Here is a 20,841-nt window from a genome sequence, read left to right as displayed (position 1 = left end):
TTTCCTGGTTTGATCTCCTTGCAGTCCATGGGACTCTCAAGTCTTCTCGAGGACCACAGTTTGAAGGCATCAGTTCTTTGATGCTCAGCCTTCTTTATGGTCCAACTCTCACATCCATACATGACTACTAGAAATACATGACTACTAGAAAAACTATAGCTTTGACTATACAGACCTTTGTTGGCAAAGTGGTGTCTTTGCTTTTTTAATACACTGTATTAAAAATGACAAGATATGTGGATTGTTCATACTCGGAAGTGAATATGTGAAATGGGTAGAACAAAGAAGAATATCATTAAAACATTTCATATTGATTACTGTGTCATGTAATACATTTCACACAGTAAAATGTGTGTAAATATTTAAATGGATTTGGAGAAGGTAGATATAATTACTAGTGTTTCTCTTTTTTCTATTGTGATAAAACAGACACAGGGGCTTCCCATGTGGTTCAGTGGTAAAGAATCCACCTGCCAATGCAGAAGACTCAGGACTCGCAGGTTCAATCCTGGACCAGGAAGATCCCCTGGAGGAGGAAATTGCAACACACTCCAGTATTCTTGTCTGGAAAAATCCCATGGACAGAGGAGCCTGGTGGGGTCACAGAGTCGCACACACATGACACACGTAACATAAAATTTACCACTTAACCATTTTAAGTTTATGAATCAGTGGCATTAAGTACACTCACAATGTTGTGTGATGATCACCGCTGTCCATTTCCAGAACATTTTCATCTCCCCAAGCAGAAACTGGTGCATGCCTGCTCAGTTGCTTCAAGCATGTCCAACTCTTTGTAACCCTGTGGACTATAGCCGCCAGGCTTCTCTGTCTATGGGATTTCCAGGCAAGAATACTGGAGTGGGTTGCCATGCCTTCTTCCAGGGGATCTTCCCAGTCTAGGATTTGAACCAGTGTCTCTTATGTCCCTTTTATTGGCAGGCAGGTTCTTTACCACTAGCTCCACCTGGGAGCAGAAAGTCTGTGCCCATTAAATAATACTACTCCATTCCCTTCTCCTGCTAAGCCCCTGGTAATTGTTCTCTTTTCTGTCCCTATGAATTTGCCTATCCTAGGTACCTCATTTAAATGGAATCATGTAATATTTGTTCTTTTGTGTTGGGTTTTTTTTTCACATAGCATAATGTTTTGAAGTTTCATTCATGGTATAGCAGGTATCAGAACCTCATTCCTTTCTGAGACTCTTGTATATGTAGAACACACTGTGTTTATCCATTCATCTGCCAGTGGACACTTGGTTATTTCTACCTCTTGGCTGTTGTGAGTAGTGCTGCTATGAACGTGGGTTTACAAATATCTCTTTGAAACCCCCCTTTCAATTCTTTTGTATATATACTAGAAGTGGAATTGCTGGATTGTATGGTAATTCTTTATTTAACTTTTTGAGGAACTGCCAACCTGTTAGTGTCTTCTTAATATAAAGCTCTTCAAGTTTATTTATATCTACAGTACCCAGTTCCTTTTGCTGTGATTAATGCACACATGAATTATCAAGAGATTAGTACAGATATGAAAGCATTTTGCTTTGTTTAAAGGGAAGAATTTTACAGAGCTTAAGGCCGTAGTGTGTTTTGAATATGGTTGTGGGAAACATAGTCAACTCAGATAACTGAAAGTTACAGATGATTCTACAACTCTTAGATTTTATCAACAGTTTCAACTTTTACCTTCTCCCAGAAAGATTTAATCAAGGTAAAAATAAAATGAGTGGGCTTATGATTGTTTTTTTGTTCTGTAATTTATTTTTGTTCTATTTAGCCAGGGGTCAGAGACAGAGGAGAGAACCAAAAGACTGGGATATTCTCCTGGATCCTGGATAGATGAAAGTAGTTACATCATTCTGTTTGTCTCAGTCACCTAGGTTCCCCAGAGCTAATGGTCTTGAAGGAAGTAGGAAGTGTCCTTCAGTTAATCGGGTTGATTTTGTGCATAGGAGCCCTGCAATCAGAAATGCAAGGGAGAATAAGGCAGAAAACAAAAGATGAAGGAAAACTTGGTTTTTGTCCACTTCCAGCAATCCAGTTCTTTTTTTATTGATGGGAAACAGACCTCTCTCAGGAAACTCAGTGTGGAGACCTGGAGTTCACAGTTCGTAGTCCATTAGGAACAGGAGAAAGAGGACATATATAAAGTAATCCCTCATTGAGAGGGACATGGTGTAAATTGTTTCCAGTGACAAAGACCAGCTGGTTAAGTCAGGAGAGCTTTGGTCAAGCTGTATGTGCTTTTAAGGGCTGCTTCGGATTCCTGTAGGAGGGAAGTGAGTGAAGATGCAGCAGTTCAGCCAGGCTTCCTAAAAGAGAGATGGTCGATTACCACGTCTGCTTCTTCCATGCTGACCTCTAGGTGTTCGGGCTGTGCTCTCTTCCAGCCAGCGTCCCATGTTCTGTGGCCCCAGAAAAACCAGTGTGTAGGCCTCAGCCACCCCAGGTCCGACGTACATTCTCCTTGGACACCATCCTCAGCTCCTACCTTCTGGGCCAGTGGCCACGAGATACTGATGGGGCCTTCACCTGCTGTACCAACGACAAGGCCACCCAGGTAACGAAGCTCTCTCTAATGGGGTGAGGGGTAAGGATGGGGTGGTGGGGTGACTGAGAAGGTCTTGGGTCTACTTATCAACCCTCAGTCATTGACATGACTTGTCCTCGGTTTCAGCTATACATATTCACTATACATGAAAAGCTATATACATATAATTTTTCATCATCTCATGTTTACCAGCTTGGTTCTCTTTGTAAATTTACCTGAGAATGAGTTTGCATTCCACCTGTTGGGAGAAAGAAGCCAATTTGGCAAACCATTTGTCTTTGAGTATTCATGTGTAGATATACAAGAGTTGATTTTGGAATTTATTCTAGATTTTAATAAATGAGATTTACCTTGCTAAAACAAGCCAACATTCAGCTCAGTATGCATTCCCCAGACAACTGGAAGAGGTGGCCACAATGTGTGTTGAGCCAGGATATATCCTACTGGAGCAACAGGAGTGGAAAGTTCTCAGATAATGGAGAGTTGATCCTCAGTCAGCAGCCCTATCTGGGATTTTAGGGGACCCATTTGAGTCCTCTGGAGCCCAGGTCCTCTCTTCAGGGTGTTTTTCTTTTCATTAAGAATCCTAAACTTAGAAGGAATCTCCACAATCATCTGGTTCATTGGTCAGTTTTTGAATAAAGTAGTATTAGCCTGAGCAAGAAGTTGTCTCATGTGTGAAATTATACAGAGATATTTCTTCGTCTGACTGAGGACTTTGACATTCTCAGCGGTTAAGTTTTTAAGAATCAAATCTTCTCCCTTTGATGCAGTTTAAGCCCATTCCTGTTCAACTTCAGGACAAATGAGTTGTTCTCAGGAAAGAGGAAACAGGGTGGGGAGAACACAGGCTCAGAGGCGAGGCAGCCCGCGTCCTGGGGGATGCTGGGCCAGTTGCTCTTCCTTTGCAGTCGCTGGAGTGTGCCCATCCCGCCTGATCGGAGGTGGGGTGCTGGCCAAGTGGGAAAGGCTTTTGTGTGCTCACTTCCCCTGTCTCCTCTGTTGAGCACATCTCATCAGTCCCTTTTATTTATTTTTTAAATGAGATCCATTTTCAAATGTTATTAGTGAATGTTTGAATGCCCAGTGCTGTTCTTGGCATGTTAGAGTGAAGAACAAGGAAATGAGAACAAGGTTTGGCCTTGGTAAGTCTGGATGCCAGTTCCATGAAGGCCAGTAAACTGGGAGCCAAGGGATGAGATGGGGCCAAGTGTCTGGCACAGTTTACAGGAGGGACATTCTCACAGGAATATGCCACCTTGGAGCAACAAAAGTTTGCAGTTAAAATCGATGGCCCTTTTTAGATCTAGGAACAGACTGTAAAGCATGCTCAAATAGGCCTACTTTCCAGGAGCCCTGGACACTGTTGTTCCCTGTGTCCCCTGAAAAGGGCAAGTAGTTTAGGTTATGCTTCCCCATCACAGGCCTGGAGCACACATCCCTTTCTCTTTTGAGAGAATGGTTAGTCCAAGTAACGTGTCTAGTCATGGAGGGCTTCCTGGAGGAGCAGGACTTGAGGTTGCTTCAGATGTGCTCATGATTACACCCGCTTCATCAGACAGCAGGCTTCCATGCACCCCATCTATCCCTGAATCCCCATCTCTGTCATTTCCTGCTCTCCGCCTTCTAGGAAGCCTCCATCCCACTCCTCAGATGGCGTTCTCTTTGTCAACTCAGAGCAGGGTTGGCCTCAGATGTTCCCTGGCCGGATTTAGAGGCATGGGCTCTAGGCTGTGTGTTTTTGCTCAGGCTCCAGCTGCAGGCCAGATCTTTTATATAACAAGTCTGGGCTTCTTGCCACAGCGAGACAGAGGTCAGCGATGCGCCTCCATGGGTCTGGCAAGGCTGAGCTTTGCAGCTTTCCTCTTTCCCTGGGATCGGCTCCAGCCCTCGAGGAACTCTTAGCAACCTGTCAATATTGTGGCTGCAGTGAGGAGGTGGGAGAATTCTGATCAACATAGGCATCCAAACCCAAGTATGTGCTCGGCCCGTCTTTCATTCCTGGCCTTCTGGGAGTTTTCTGCTTCTAGGTTTTGGGCTCCATTCAAATTCCTGCTTAAGCACCCTGGCCTGGCACAAGCTACCTTCTTCAACACTGGGGTTACACCAGGAACCCAAGCCTCTCCTGACATCTCCCAAAGTAACTGGTACTCCTTCCCTACAGAGCACAGCTACATCACCTAGAAAGGACTGGAGATGGGGGAGATACAAGGGGTATAGTGAAGAGTGGAGGGAAAGTAGCGAGGCCAGACCTACCAAAATTCTTGGAAGCTTTCAGTTCAGTTCAGTCCGACTCTTTGTGACCCCATGGACTGCAGCAGTTGCTAAAAATAGATGATGCCAGCACCTTTTCCTAATTCCTTTAAGCTTGAGGGGGGACAGCCCACCCCTCCCCCACCTCCTGTGCTGTCTTCTAGCCACACCAGGGTATTACTTCCACCACATCTGGAAGGCCCTCTCTTCTGCTCTATTAGTTGTGCCGCTGACCCCTGCCTCCACCCCTCCTCATGCATCCCTCCAGCCAGCCACCAGACTGTGTGTTTGAAGACCTCATCACCCTGGCGCTCCTGGGGCAGGACTCGCAATGAGGACAGCAGCCACAGTCATGGGGTAGGCCGAGCAGCTCAGCTCCCCTCTCCAAACCCCTGGAGCGGGCAAGAGCCCTACAAGTTTCACATGAGAACACACTGTCCTCAAGGCTTCTCCCAAGGCAGAAGATGGAGTTAAAGTTCTCAGTTCTTGAAGGTAGCAGGTTGCAAACAGTCCCAGTATTCTCTCCTTGGGCTTAGCTATGTTTTAAGCCCTTAGGAAAGCATAAAGGAAGCATGGGTGGTTCCCAGGCAACTTGTCTGATGTAGAGAGCTAGCTTACCCAGATATTTGGGGCAAGTGAGGAAGAGAGGTGGGTGGACCTTATTTGGTTCTTCTAAGGGGGTGTGAATGTGGTCATCTGGGAAGGAGGGCTTTGGAGCTGCTCATGTTCTGAACCAGGGTGTGCATCAGGAGCAAGAGGACCAGATCTCCCAGAGGTCAGCATGGTGGGTGTAAGGAAGAACTTGGGTGCAGTGGGTGCTGGACACAAAAGGCACAGTCAGTGAGGACTAGGAAGGTTCCTCTGTGGTGTCACCATCATCTGGAGGTGTCTTTCTGTCTCGGAAAACTGTACCAGGATTGTCCAGGTCAGTCTGCCCTCCCACAGGTCAGCTGGTCACTCAGAGCTGGCCACCAAGTGCTGTGGCCAGTCCCTCCCAGCGCTGGGCCTGGGTGGGTGGTGGCAGCACATTCTAGTGGTGGCAGTCGCCCCCTCCCTTCTTTCTGGGAGTCTTCTGAAGGGAGGAAGTGGTCTTACCACAGTGGGATGACTGTTGGAGCCACTGGTGTTCTCATCCTGCAGACAGATGCAACCCTGGGTGCCTGTTCGACTGGCCCCATCCTGCTCATCCCTAGCCCCGTTTCCTCTTCAGGCTCCAGGTGAGGTGGGGAAATGCCCCGATGATAGACCTTTTTTCTCCCTTTAGGTCTGAGTTACCTTTGGGGGAAAAAATTAGATTAAGTCCTTGACTAGCAGGGCAGAGGTGGCAGGCTTTGTTTAGAAAGCCTGTTTTTTCCCTTTGTTTTCCCTTTCTATGACTTTCCTGACCTCTGTGCTGTCCTTCTCTTTTTCCCAACACAGTGCCTCAGCATTTGGTGATGACACACAACTCAGTCTGCTCATCACGGGCCTTTTTTTGTGGTTGTGAGGGTCTGGGCACAATGCCTGTTTCCCAAACTGGTGAGCAGAACCAGTTGTTCAGTATATGGTTTGATGGCAGCTCAGAATATTTGAAAATGGGTCCATGATGGAAAATTTGAGGGTTGCAGACACTGTGAGACCAGACAGAACTCTTAACTCTGCAGCTAGAGTTCTTGGTGCTGGCTGGCCAACCATCCTCAGAGCCCTCCCTGCCTCTTTTTCTGGCCAGAGTCCCAAATGGTTGATTCCCTGCTGAATTTCAGCTCGCCATGTAGTTACTGAGCATCTATACTAGGTCAGGCACCATGCTGCTCTGCACATCCGCATAGTAGGTACACACTAGGTTATGTCCTCAGAGCCCAGCTGAGGTCACTGGAGAGAGCGAGGACCAGGACTCTTCCTGTCCCAGAATCTGGACAGAAGTTTAGTTGGCTGTGGGGCAGAGAAAGAGGTTCCAGTTTGAGGGGTTTTGGCTCCATCTCACCCCTGCCCTCTTGTTAGATCAGGCTGCTGTTTGGAAAGCTGTCTTCACCCTAACCCAGTTTTCCCACATGTTGCTCCAAGACTTCAGAGTCCCAGGCAACGCTTCCTTGGTCTAACCCACATCAGTTTTGCATAATCCGAGCATCATCTGCATAGTTGGCTGATGCCACTCATGACCAGTAAGTAGCCCTGCTTCTCTCTCAGCTGCTCCCCAAGGCCAGGGTGTTAAAATAAATCTGTTCCAGTGTGTGAGTCCCTTTGACAAACACGACTGGCCTGCTGAGCTCAAGCTTTATCCTGCTTCCAGAAGACCATCTGGAACAACTACTTATGGTGCTGTCACACAGCCTGGCTTGACCCCTGTTGTGCCATAAAGGGTCGCTCTTTGAAGAGTAGCCTTCCTTAGCCTTGACTTTTCTGTGCTCCAAGGAGACCTTGGACCAGATGTCTGGGGTGAGACTCAAGAGGAGGAGCCTGTCTACCCAGGAACATTGGAAATAAGGCACAGACATGGTCCCTCTCTTGATGCTCCCAGTTCAGTTGGAGTGGCCAAAGCCCACACCTGTGCACATACCTGCCTGAAGAATACTCAAGGGCAGTGTGTAAGCGGCTTCAAACACAGGGTAACCTACTGTATTAGGTTCCTGAGGCTGATGTAAAAATTACCTCAAACTTAGTGGCTTAAAATGATGGCAGTTTATTGTCATAGTTCTGAAAGTCAAAAGTCTGAATTTCATTCCACTGGGCCAAGATCACGGTGTTGGCTGGGCTATACTCTTCTTTGGAGGCTATCTGGGAGACCCCTTCCTTGCATCTTCCAGCTTCTGGTGGCTGCCGGCATTCTTTGGCTTGTGGCCACATCACTCCACTGTCTGCCTCCATGATCACATCTTCTTCTGTGAGTCACAGGGTCACATCTTCTGTGAGTGTCTCTGTTCCCCTCTTACAAGAACACTTTTAATGGCATTAGGGCCCACCAGGGTAAACTTCCCATCTCAAGAGCCTTAACTTAATTGTATCTGCAAACACTTTCTCATATAAGGTAATAGTAACAGGTCCCAGGGATTAGGACCTGATTTCTTTGGGGGGCCATTTTCAATCTATCACACCTACTGATGTCGCCTACTACTTTGCCCCTTGCTCACTCTATCCCAGCCACACCGATCTCCTTATCGTTCACAAACCTGCCAGACTGGCTCCTGCTTCAGGACCTTTGCACTTGCTGTTCCCTCCATGTGGGTCACTATCACCTGTGATATCTCCGTGGCTCACTCCTCATCGCCTTCATGTTTTCATCAGATTCTCCCTTTTCACTGAGGACTTCCCTGACATTTAAAGTCATGTTCCCCAATCCAACATTCCTATCGTCTTTCTTTTAAAAAAAAAATTTATTTACCTTTGGCTACACTGGGTCTTTGTTGCCGCTCACGGGCTTTCTCTAATTGGCGAGCGGGGGCGACCCTCTAGTTGTGATGTTGCCTGGGCTTCTCACTGCAGTGGCTTTGACTTCTCTTGTTGTGGAGCACCAGGGCTCTAGGCAACAGGCTCAGCAGTTGTGCACAGGTTTAGTTGCTCTGAGGCGTGTGGCATCTTCCCAGACCAGGGAATTGAACCCATGTTCCCTGCATTGGCAGGTGGATTTTTAACCACTAGAGCCCCAGGGCAGTCCCTCCTATCTCCTGTCTTTGCTGTATTTTTCTCTCTTACCTATTACTGTTTAAACTGTGCCTCCACCTAGAATGTACACTCAAAGGGGATGAGAATTTTTGTTCTTTTGTGTGTTGTTATATTCCCTAGCACCTGGAATAGTACCTGATACACAGTTTGCATTCAGTTACTCTTTGTTGAATGCACATGTGATGTGTGCTGTGAACCCACGTGATCAGAGAAGATGCAGAGGGCGGCAGCAGGCCACATGAGGTGGAAAGTTAAGAAGGGCTCCCTGATGGCAAGGCTGGGAAGAGCTGGTAGAGCACACTGCCTTAGTTGGGGACGCCAGACTTAGAGGGTCAAGGGATAAGGAAAGACAGAGGAGATGGAGCCACATTTGTCTGTATGACAGAGAGCCCAGGGTGGAGGGTAAGATGGTGATGTCTGTGGCGAGGGGTGGGTGTTGAGGCAAAGCGATGGGCGATGGCCTTTAGTAGCACAGTTTACAGAGTAGGCAGTAGTTGCCAGGAGATGCTGCTGAGCAGACTGAGGTGCGGTGGACTGAGGACTGAGAGAGGAGAGGATCCCAGCTGCCGTGAGTTTTCACATCCATTCTAGCCTCTAGCGCTGGCCTACACTTCTCCTTCCACCCCCTCACATACCTCAGAAGAAAGAGGCAGTTGAAAAGTTTTCAAGAGATGTTAGTAGACCCGGGGGCAAGCCTGAAGGTGGCTGATTTTCCGCCTTCTCACCACGCACCTGTGGGTGCAGTATCTTCCTAGAGGAGGAGAAACGGGCGACGCCTTAGCCTTTGTCACCCCTCCTCTGCAGCCTCTGCCATCTTTCCAGGGACAACAAGCTTGAGTGGAGCTCAGCTCTAGTGAGCAGAGCTAGTTATATATTGGTTTGGCTTGGAACCCTGGTAGAGAGGAACGTGTGTGCATCTGCCCAGCTCAGGGGCTATGGGAGAGGGGGCTTCTCCTCTCTTTTCAGTATATGCAGTGGTGGGGATTTTCTGAGGCTGTGTCCGCCAATGCTCTGATGGGCATTTGGAAGCAGACCAGCTGCTTGGTTTCCCCTGTCAGAGCCAGCTCCACCTCCAGGCGTTGGGGTACAGCCTGAGTCCACCCTTCTGCGGAAGAAGGGACGGTGGGGCTGCATCTCTGGAGGGTCCCCCTTGTGGTGCTGGCCTCAGAGAAAGGAGTCGAGGCAGTCGTCTCACCCTGGCTGTCTTGCATGGCCCGGCAGAGGTCCTGATGGGTGGGCAGCTGGGAGAAGGAAGAGGCAGAAGGAAGAAGAAGAGAAGGGAGGCTTGGCCCCCTGTGGCCCCTCTCCTGCAGCTGTCGCGCAGGGCAGCCTGCTCCCACAGCCCCACTCAGACTGCCCCCACTGAGCTGTTCTTAACAGCTGTTGGGTGGTGAGTTGTTGGGCTTTTTCCCTCTTATCCTCCCCCTTTTCTGTTTGCAACAACCTCTCGGGGGAGGTCAGCGGATCTGTTGGAGGAGACAGTTCCCAGGCCCTCATGGTTTTGGCAGCTTGTGCAAAGAAGTTAGAGAGGAACTGGTTCCACTGGAGCCTCCCCCTTGGGCCCCTCCCTTGGAATGGAAGTAGGGATGCTGGCGGGGGAGATGGACCATGTCCTCCTCTGCCTCATGCTTACAGTCAACAGCTTCCCCCCTCCAGCGGGGCTCAGGAAGTGGGTCTACAGCTGCCCCTGCCTCCATCCTGGGTCCTCTGTCTTCTGCTCAGTGGGAGGAAGAATGGCGGGCTGAGGGCCTGGTTCTTACAGTGGCAGAGCAGGGCCTAGGAGAAGGAGCTGTGATAGAGCCAAGAGAGATCAGGCGTCTGGGTTGAGTTCTGGCTCCCCCCTTTGTGAAAATCCCTCCTGCCATGTATTCAGGGGGACGCTGGGGCCCCCAACACTCTATGGACAGGGAAACATCCCAGAACAAGCTTGAGGCACTACGCTGCAAGAAGTCTCCTGCTTCAGTCCAAATGGAGAGCCCGGCATCTCTGTTGAGCTTTTCCCTCTCTTATCAATTAGTGACTCCTTAATGGGGTCTCGTCTGGTAACTCGTTTTCATTAGACTCACAGGAACCTGGGCCCGTACTGGGCTCTTAGATGGGCAGGGAATCAGGGATGCCAGCAGTTCCCTGAACTCAAGCTCGTTTAGACCTGGTTAGGATAGAGAGGGACAAAACTCGTCCTCACTGCTGGGGAGAAGCACCTGGACTTTCTGGGGCTATAATCCATGTGCAAAAGTCTTAAGAGAGTAAAGAGCAGGTTGTCCTCATTGGCTTATCAGGGACAGTTTGCTGGAGGATGTGGGAAGAGGCAGTGCAGGTGGAGAAGCCTGAAAGAGTAAGAGGGGCTGGCGGCATCCTGGGGGTTGAGATGAGAGAAGGTGAGAGAAGACCACCCAGAGCCACCACCTCTGTCCTGAAAATGGTGTGTCGCTTCCCCAGGGCTCATTTGAGGAGCTGAGCTGTCTCACTGGGTTTCTCTCCCTGCAGACCCCCCTATCCTGGCAAGAGCTTGAAGGCGAGCGGGCCATCTCCTGCACACACAAGCGCTCAGCATCCTGGGGCAGCACAGACCACCGGAAAGAGGTAACCGCCCTCTTTGATGCCCCGGCCAGGGAAGCTGCCTCTTGTCTCCTCCTAGCACCATCTGCTCCAAAGTGGACCCACATTTTCAGTCTCACCCGCCTTGATCTAGCCTCTTCCTGATGAGATGACGTCTTCGTAGCTGCCTCCCAGCCTCCTGATGGCCTGGATTTATGAGCCCAAGCCCTCCTGTAGGCAGGGGCTTGGCCCGAACCTACTGCTGCCCTCCAACAGCCAAGCTCAGGGTGGGGGTGGCCATTGTTCCCACTTCACTTTGAGGTTGCATCCAGATAAGCAGTTCAGAGACCGGAGAGAGACAGAGAACAAGTTTTCAGGGAATTGGAAGCCTCCAACCTCACTACTTAGCCACTCATCCAGCCTTATTTTTAAAAGAGAAAAAATAAATAAATAAAAGCAGAGAAAACTAGTGAAAATAGTGATAGGTTCCCGAACACTCCTTCCTGGCCCTCCCTCCCTCTCATGAAGGCCCTTGGGGTTTGAGGGTGAGGAGAGAAAAAGCCATAGACTGGATTCCAAGGCTCCCACCCCAGGAGGACCAGCTTGCCAGGGGTCACCGTTTATAGGGCAGTAGCTTCTGCCCTCTTGGCTGCAAGAACAGAAGGAGAATTGTTGTTGTTGTTGAGTCACTCAGTCACGTCTGACTCTCTGCCACCCCACGGACTGCAGCACGCCAGGTTTCCCTGTCCTGCATATTCTCCCAGTAGGAGAATATGAAATATTTAAGGCTAGTGGGAAATACAAAGTATTTGCAATTTGTAATTATCAGAATGTTTACATTAAGGATCAGTAGGTCCAGAATTACAAAGTGACTGGGATAACTTTCGAAGTTGTTGATGATGCTCCATAATTGTTACCGGATGTGAAGTTGGGACAAAAGCTGATATTCCTTCTGGAGAGGCTGCTCCTTGGTCAGCACAGTCTACTTTAAAATGGGGGCAGGGGGAGCTCCCCTGGTGGTCCAGTGGTTAAGAATCCTCCTTGCAATGCAAGGGACACCGGTTCCATCCCTGATCCAGGAAGATCCCATATGCCCACAGAGCAACTTGGCCTGTGTGCCATACTGAGCCAGCCCTCTAGAGCCTGAGAGCTGCAGCTACTGAAGCCCATGTGTCTAGAGCCCATCTCCACAGCAAGAGGAACCACTGCAATGAGAAACCCACGTGCTGCAACAAAGAGTAGCCCCAGCTCAGGGGCCACAACAAGAAAAAGCCCTCGAGCAGCAGGGAAGACCCACCACAGCCCCTGCCCCCCAAATAATAATCATAATAAAATAGGGGGAATTCCTTCTGTCCTTCCTGGTCCCAGGGCCTCTGAGATAGCTGTGAATATACTTTGAGGAGTGAATGTAAAAACATCATTTCCCATTTTTATTAATAGAGTAGTTTTCCATGCCTTTGGAATCTGTGAAAGACAAAAATGGTTTCAGTGTTGTATATTTTTTATTTTTTTGAACCTGAGCCACCTGTGGAAAAACATGGTAATTCAAAACATCCAAAAAAAAAAAAAAAATCCAATAATCTGGTCAATATGGTGTCTAGCTTGCCTGGTGAGCATAGCATCACAGATTTGAACACCACTGAAGTATTTTGAGATGGAAGATTAACTTCCGTCTTCTTTTTATTTATTTTATGTATCCTGAGCTTTTGGCAGGAGCCACTCCTGAGAGAGAGGCTTCCCAGGTGTCGCTAGTGGTAAAGCACCTGCCTGCCAGTGCAGGAAGTGAAAGAGATGTGGGGTTTGATCCCTGGGGTGGGAAGATCCCCTGGAGGAGGGCATGGCAACCCACTCCAGTATTCTTGCCTGGAGAATACCATGGACAGAGGAGCCTGGCAGGCCACAGTGCATGGGCTCGCACACAGTCAGACACTCCTGAAGCGACTTTGCACGCACACCTGGGAGGGGGGACCCAGTGCACCTTTGCTTTGCTTCACCTGCCTGTCCTCTCCCCTCTGCTGGCCGCCAGATCACCAAGTTGAAGCAACAGCTGCAGAGGACAAAGCTGAGCCGCAGTGGGAAAGAGAAGGAGCGGGGCTCCCCACTCCAAGGGGACCATGCCGTGCGGGGAGCACTGAGGGTACGTCTGTCCCCCAGCCCTCTCCCCGCCCATCCTCCGTGCTGGGCCCCCTGGCGCGGGCAGGTCCTCCAAGCCCTTCCTCGCTGCAGGGCCTGAGTGCCGGGGGAAGTTCTGATTCAACATTGGAAAGGGCACATGCTGCATGTCTCTGTCCTCCATCCCCACCCCTTGAACACTTGAGGCTGCAGTGCAGAGTCTAAAAGCACACTCTGGACCTCTGCCTTATAGAGAAAGCCCCACTGAATTGGTAACTGTCCCCAAACTCTCCTTTACCCACTTGGTTCTGCTGTGTAGACAAGACTGTTACCCACTGGTCAGAACTGATACCTGGATGGGGTCTGATGGGGTTCAGTGATGGCCTCATCTGCCTCCTCCTCAGGCATCCCCTCCCAGCTTCCCCGCAGGGTCCCCTGTCCTGAGACTCAGCCCCTGCCTGCACCGGAGCCTGGAAGGGCTCAACCAAGAGCTGGAGGAGGTGTTTGTGAAGGACCAGGGTGAAGAAGAGCTGCTGCGGGTGAGTGGGGGCCACACCCTGGGTGCACAGACAGCCGCATCTTGCTGAGTCTGGACACCGTCTGGGCGTGCACAGGCCATGCGCCTGTCAACAGAGCAGCGTGCCAACACCCCCCCATGGGAGGAACACAAATGGGGTTTATTAGACTCAAATGGACTTGACCACAAGAACAGCAGAGCTGGGTGGGTGAAGCTGGGAAGGCTTTGGGGCAGTGAGTAGAAAGAGAAGGAGTAGGGGTTGGCAGAGAGGAGGGCCCCTGGCTGGGAGGAGCGGAATAGGCGTCACTTTTCAGCCAAAGCACCAGCTCAGTGCTCCTGGCGCCCTTGTCACTGTCACCATCACCACCACCCAGCTGTGCCCGAGTTACTGCTTCCCTTTCCTCCATTGCTACCTGGTCACACGGGTTCATCTTTCATACCCGGCTGCCTTTTGCAGCCTTCTCCCCCCCTCCACTCCCAGACGGATTATTTGCTCCCTTTTCTGCAGTCTCAGGCACATTTTTATACTGACACAGGACAACTGGGGAATGCCAGTTGGGCAGTATTAATATAATTCTAATGGGCACACTCCTCAGTTTATGATTTACTTGCTGGTTGATTTTTAATGTGCATATATGTAGGATTTTACACGTGCATACAGATTGGTGAGCTGTTGATACAAGTACGATTGAATGTTAAAACAGGGAGTGTGTATTTAATACATGATACTAACCTGCACATTTTTACTGCAGTGGCCCTACGGTGTCCGGCTGGCTTGCCCCTTTTCGTGCCCCCATGTGTTGTTCACCTTTGTGTTCCCAGAGCCAACACAGGAGGCTCCTGCCCTCGTGAGGCATACAGCCTAGTGGGAGCCACACATGGATGAAACCATAAAATGTGTGGTTATAACGTGCTGTCCATGAGGGAAAAGAACAAAGCGCCCTGATGGAGGTGGTTGGGAAAGTCAGGGAGGTGAAGAAATGGTGTCACCATGTTGTGAATAGAGGACCAGGACAATGGCGAGGGGAGGATCCTAAGGGTCCCTACAGTCCTGATGGCCTGACGGGACAGGCCTGAGAGTCCCCATCCCCACTCTTCCTCGGCAGATCCTTGAAATCCCTGATGGGCACCGCGCCCCAGCTCCCCCCCAGAGCGGCAGCTGTGATCACCCCCTCCTCCTCCTGGAGCCTGGAAACCTTGCCAGCTCTCCCTCCATGCCCCTGGCATCCCCCCAGCCTTCTGGCCAGACCAGCCGTGAGGAACACCGGGGTGCAGCTGAGGAGCTGGCGTCCGTCCCCAACGACAAAGGTAAGCTGGGGAGGCCAAGGCCGCATGGCCCATGCTGAGTATGGGGTCACCTCTGCACCCTTTCCCAACTCGTCAGCTTCTGGCCGGGCACTTTTACTCACTAACCAGCTAGAATATCTTCATTCTGTATGTTATATTGATTCTTGATATAGATTTTGATTTATAACTTATACGAAGCTTCTGCACTTACAGTTTTATTTAATTTTCACTTGTAATCCAGAGAAGCAGTCCCTCCCACCTCCATTTTTTGGCTGAGGTCTGGCCGTAGTGGAGAACCCATGAGCCCATCAAGAGTTGATGGTACCCATAACCAGGCACACATCTCAGGGCAGGTGTGAGCGCTACAGATAAAAGAATGACTCTTGCCCTTGGCCACACAGTCTGACCCAGATCAAAACCCAAGCTTTCTCACTCCAGATCTCCACTTTGTACTTCCTCCGTGATCGCATCACTGAGAGGATAAGACACGAGTCCTCTTTCCTGTGTGAATGATCCTAACATTCTAACATGCAGGCACTGTTGCCTGCATCACCTGACTTGATCCTCACAGCAGCCCCATCAGGTAGGCCGGTCAAAGGCATGATCTGACAATACAGAGGTGAACAGAGCATAGAATAATAATAAATGTGAGATAAACACAGATAAAGTCAATATTTGAAACCTCGGCAAAGTACATTTGCTGTACTTTGTTAAAATGAGAGGAATCTTATCCCACAAGTGGGGTGAGTAAAGATTGCTTGTCTGAGTCAGTAGAAGGGCTCTTCCTGGAAGAAGGGATAGATTTTCAAGACCGTGGAAAGGAAGAAGCTGTGGTATGTTGGCAGGCAGGGTGGTGCAGTCTTGGAAGAAGGCAGAGACACAGACGTTAGGATTCTTTTCAATCTGAGACTTGGAGTTCCAATCGCAGTCTACCTCCGGGGCATATGGAATTGGTATTAGACCAGACTTTTCCCTCAATTCAACTGTATTTTTTTACCCTGTATAACAGAAGCTATAATTTTGTAAGCTGCCTCAAAGATGTTTTAAGGTAGAGCCTAGACAAACAATCTGGATGAACAGAACCACTGCCCCTCACAGTGCCATGTCTCCCAGTCCCGCCCATTTACACCCAGGCCTGAGCCTGGGGAAGCTGAGACTTCCTTTGGGGCCACTCGACTCAGCCTTACTCTGTGTGCAGCTTCCTCTCCAGGCCACCCCACCTTCCTTGAAGAGGGCAGCCCATCTCCAGTTCTTGCTTTTGCTGCCTCCCCTCGGCCCAATCACAGCTATGTCTTCAAACGGGAGCCCCCAGAAGGCTGTGAGAGAGTACGGGTGTTTGAAGAGGCCACGTGAGTACCTCAGCCGGTTGGTGGGGGTCTGGGCATGCGAGGGAGGGGGCCAGAGTGTTGGCTGAGCCCTATGGTGTCCCACCAGATAGGCCCCTCTTCAGGCTCGGACTCCCTCTTGTCAGGAGACACTGTCAGCCATAGACAATCAGTACTGCAGTTTTTCCATGATCAAACTTGTTGACATTACCTCCTCTGAGCACCTTATCATGATCTCCATAGAAACCTGCTCTCTGCCCACATGCCAGCCACAAGCGCAGCAGGAGCTGGAAAGGAAAGAGATCTGAAACTTAAACCCTTGGTTTCTTCTATTTTTTTTCCATCCCCACGGAAGGTGTGAGAATTTGTTAGACCATAATGAGAGAGAGAGAGAACATATTAGTAATTCTCTTCAGGCAGAGTTTAGAAGTGCCTCATGCCCACTGGCATGGCCGGGGGAGCCTAAAGAGCTTTCATACTGCTTCTGAGTCAAATCTTCACCCTGCAGCTGCAGTGGTTCAAGTGTCATGAACTTCCCGACAGAAATTTCCAGTTCTTGCAAGTAAGGACTATGGAATATTCCCAAACCAGCCTGGACAATTCAGAAGTCATTCTTAAATTGATTTCTTTACTACTGTTCCCTCCCATTAGCAGAGAGAAGCCAGAGCCAAAGCTTTCCAAATGCTCATGGCCCCGCTTAGCAGGAGCTGGGAAGAGAGCTCATCACATTCCCGCTACCACTGTAATGTTCCTTGGGGCCATTTCACAGTGGAAGCTATAGTTTCGACAGCAGTCAGGAAGTTCAGTTATGGTCTGTGAGTGGAGATTTAGCCAGGACAGGGCTTGGGGGCTTGATGGCTCTATCTGTATCCCAGATAAGGGACAGGATGACCCTTGGTAATAGCAGGAGGTACATACTTAAGCCAGAGGGAGTTACGGGGAAAATCATGGGCACTGGGGGTTTGCTCGCATCATCACTGTTGCCATTTCTCCTGGAATCCTCAGTCCTCTGGGGTGGGTGAGAGGGAAAAGGCCAGATCTTATAGCTGAAGCAGACTCTGGACCCTGTCTCCTTCCCCAGTGCACGGTATAGTTGAATGATTACAGACTGGAATTGCTCGTGACAATTAGGCTGCTGCTTAACTTTATTCTTTTATAGGCTCTTAAGGCCAGAAGAGGGGTAAAGCCATCTCATCCAGCTTCTTGCCCCTATGTTAACTCTTTTAAGCGAGGTGGTGAGCCGTCAGTTACTTTCTAAGATATCCTGCGACAGAAATTCTCAACTCATTGGCGTCTCTTCATTGTATGAACTTTCCTACTGGGGAGTTCTTCTGTTTAGTCGTTCTTCTTTCATGTTTTCCTCTTTCTGGCTGCCTAGCCAGTAAGAGAGCCTGGATTTCCCAGGGAGGGAATCAAGCTGTTCAGGGTCATGCTGGTTGTCATGTCCTTTGAGCGTTACTGGGTCTTCCCTCGGTCACCCTCCTCCTGTGTGCCTGTTTAGGTCGAGGGCATGCCCTCTCCTGCCCATCCCCTGCCTCTTCCTAAAGTGGGATTCTTGTAAGTCCATCTCAGTCAGGGGACACCTTGCCACTGCGGAGTTCTCTGGGACCCCAGGCTTCCAAACACACCCCACACATGGGCCCTCCCTTCCTTCCACCTTTCCTCCCACCTCCCACACTGGGCCAACATCTGCCCTCCTCCACATGCCTTGCTCTTCTCCCTGGGTTTGGGATGGTTAGAATTAAAATTAAATGGTACTACAATTAAAATGGTGATCAGTTTATCAAGCTGCGCACTGAGTGCATTTTTCTTTGTGTATATGTTACACTTCAAGAAAAAGTTAGGCAATGGGAAGCTCTGGCACAGAGCTCGACTGTCTTCTCACATGTTTGTGTTCTTGCCTGGAATCCTCACAACCGGCAGCTTCTTGGGGCTCTTCACCCTTGAAGCATGGCCAGACATTCTTTTGGGGGAAAGAACCTTTTTTTTTTATCATAAGGATTCCTTACTCTAGAACTCTCTGACCTGACCTGTTTTAATCCTTCCATTTCCCCTACGTGATCGACAGAGTAGGAATTCTTCCCACGTTAGGTGAGGCAGGTTAGGCCAAGAGCACGTGGTAAGTTAGAACCTAGATCTGCTGATAAGGTCTAACTGCTGTCCTTTGCTTTCAGCAAGGGTTTTTGAAAATCATACCTTTTAAATCCTTTCAATCTGCTCAAGAATTAGATTTTTGAGGCCCGGAGATTTCAATGAGGGGTAGTTTTCCTCTGAGGGGACATCTGGCAACGTCAAGAGGCATTTTTGGTTGTCACAGCATGGGGTAGTAGTGCTACTGGCATACAGTGGGTAGAGGCCAGGGATGCTATCAAACATCCTAGGATGCACAGGATAGTTCCCCACAGGCAAGAGTTATCCAGCTCCAAACGCCAATAATGGGGAGGCTGAGAATCTCAGCTTCAGGCTATAAAAAGTCTAAGAAAGTCACTTTGCTAGGATCTCTGTTTTCAGGCAAGAGGTCTGCCCCCAAAACACTGTTCACTGATAAAAATCTCTCAAATTAAAAGGTCTCTCAGTCTCTTCTTCTAGAATCACAGTCAGGAAGTTCTCCTTCCTGTCTAGCTTTAATCCCTTCTGTTTTTAGCTAAAGTAGATTTCCGGTTGTTTAGCCCTGTTTCTAAAACATGGAGAGCTGAGGGGCCTAAACACTGGTTGTTGCTCAGTAGCCTGTCGTTTTTTTTGATCAAGCTACCAACCTGCTGGAACAGAGACCCAGCTTCCCTGACGCTGCGACGCCTCTCATCCCTTCTCACTGGCTGTTTGTGTTTCTGTCTCCATCCTCCAGGTCCCCAGGTCCTGACCTGGCCTTCCTGACTTCCTGTCCTGACAAGAACAAAGTCCATTTCAACCCAACCGGCTCAGCCTTCTGCCCCGTCAACTTGATGAAGCCCCTCTTCCCCAGCATGGGCTTCATCTTCCGTAACTGCCCCTCAAGCCCGGGCTCCCCGCTTCCCCCTGCCAGCTCCAGGCCACCGCCTCGGAAGGATCCAGAGGCCTCCAAGGCCTCCTCACTGCCCTTTGAGCCGTGGCAGCGCACCCCACCATCAGAAGAGCCTGTGCTTTTCCAGAGCTCCCTGGTGGTCTGAGGGAGCTTTACCTCCACTTTACCATGGAGACCAGTGCCTTGGTGGCAGGACCCTCCCTAGCTCCCCTGAGGTGGGGATGAAGGAGCCCTTCCCTCTCGGCCTTTGAGCACTTTCATTTATTGTGTCAAAGCCCTGGGTCCTCTTTCTGATGAACACTGGCCCCTTCAAATGTGAGGGGACCTGCTTTGTCCACTAATAGCTGGGCAGCTCACAAGTCACACCTGTGTTCTTGCCACCTCTCTCACTTGGTGGAAAACTCACCCAGAAGGTCTTGGGTCCCCCACTCCTGGGTATGAGTCCAAAGGGCTGTGTACGGGACCCTTGTCTTTATCATGGAGTGAGCTGGCCATGGTTGAAGGAGAGGGGACACCACAGATTTCCTTCCCTCTCCTTCAGACATAGACAAGGAGACCCAAACAGATACCCCCATCCTCTCAGTCCCATCTGCATGCCACCCTCTCACTGGAGGAGCTGACCAAAGCAGCCTGAAAGGGCCATGACACTTGACCAATCCAGCTGCTGGCAGAGGGGGAACCAGGTGTTTTCCCAAGTGGCATTTTCATCTCGCTTTCACCCTAAGATTGTCTTAAGTAGCAGCCCAGCCTGCCCAACCCCAGGTGGGTCGTGGGGGAGAGGGAGAGCTGGCATTCCTCTGGGTGGCAAATGGCGACTCTCCACCCTCCACCTGCCCCAGGACTGGGTTCGATTAGGAAAATGCCTATTTTTCTTGTATCGATGTAGAAACTCTATTTTCTCCCAAAGACACTATTTTTGCAGCTGTTTGAAGTTTGTATATTTTCCGTACTGCAGAGCTTACACAAAATTGAAGAATGTTAATGTTCAAGTTTTATTATCCTGTGTTTAGAAGGTTTTTTTTTTTTTTTTTTGCAGATCTTGGTGTTAATAGACCAAATAAATAAGTATTCCCAGCAGCTAGAGTTTCTGTTAAATATTTTGGGGGTTAGGGAGCAGGATGGAGATTGAGGGTATCATTCATTAATCACTTCATCCATGTCTTCAAGAGGTGCCTTTACTTAACACATAATGTTGGGTGGATGGGTCCAAAGTCTGTGTCCTCAGGACAGCAGGCTTGCCTTCTCTACATGGACACATAAACAGTGCAGCCAGGGAAGGGATATCCTGAATGAAGAGTGCGGTGGATGGGGGGTGAAGGAGTTAGTGGGGGAAGTCATCCTTTCTTGGGTGAGTCTGGAAAAACACCCTAACAGAGAGTAGATTTTACCTGGGAAATGAAGGTGACCAAGGGGAAACAGTTTGGCAATTTACAAGACAAGGGAATGGCATTCAGATTGAATCTCTGGGCACAGTTTTAGGGAAGCTTTAGCTCCTTCTGAGTGTTCTTTTCACATGAGTGAGCACCTACAACACAGATGGTAGAAGAAACTGTTCTGGTCCTCTTGCAGCCTATCAGCTTTATAGTGCCCCACCTGTAAGGGCTTTGTGGGGGAAA

The 20,841-nt window shown here is 49.6% G+C and overlaps 1 protein-coding gene across 2 annotated transcripts in view; it reads left to right on the top strand.

Moving 5' to 3' along the window:
- Positions 1-20,302, top strand: part of FAM117A (family with sequence similarity 117 member A) — a 42,625-nt gene extending 22,323 nt beyond the window's left edge. The window contains exons 2-8 of one of the 2 annotated variants that reach the window (XM_043470919.1): positions 2,393-2,562; positions 10,933-11,028; positions 13,010-13,120; positions 13,500-13,634; positions 14,719-14,920; positions 16,098-16,248; positions 19,070-20,302. In XM_043470919.1, coding sequence (XP_043326854.1) covers positions 2,393-2,562; positions 10,933-11,028; positions 13,010-13,120; positions 13,500-13,634; positions 14,719-14,920; positions 16,098-16,248; positions 19,070-19,370 — 1,166 coding nt within the window. In that variant the 3' untranslated portion in view covers positions 19,371-20,302. Of the gene's footprint in view, positions 1-2,367; positions 2,563-10,932; positions 11,029-13,009; positions 13,121-13,499; positions 13,635-14,718; positions 14,921-16,097; positions 16,249-19,069 lie in introns of both variants that reach the window. The other variant, XM_043470927.1, reaches the window with a different exon arrangement.
- Positions 20,303-20,841: the final 539 nt, after the last annotated feature.

This window comes from Cervus canadensis, chromosome 1 (genome assembly GCF_019320065.1).
Source record: "Cervus canadensis isolate Bull #8, Minnesota chromosome 1, ASM1932006v1, whole genome shotgun sequence".
NCBI lineage: Eukaryota > Metazoa > Chordata > Mammalia > Artiodactyla > Cervidae > Cervus > Cervus canadensis.
Note: the sequence above shows the minus strand (reverse complement) of the source record. Positions and strands in the feature narration are given on the sequence as shown.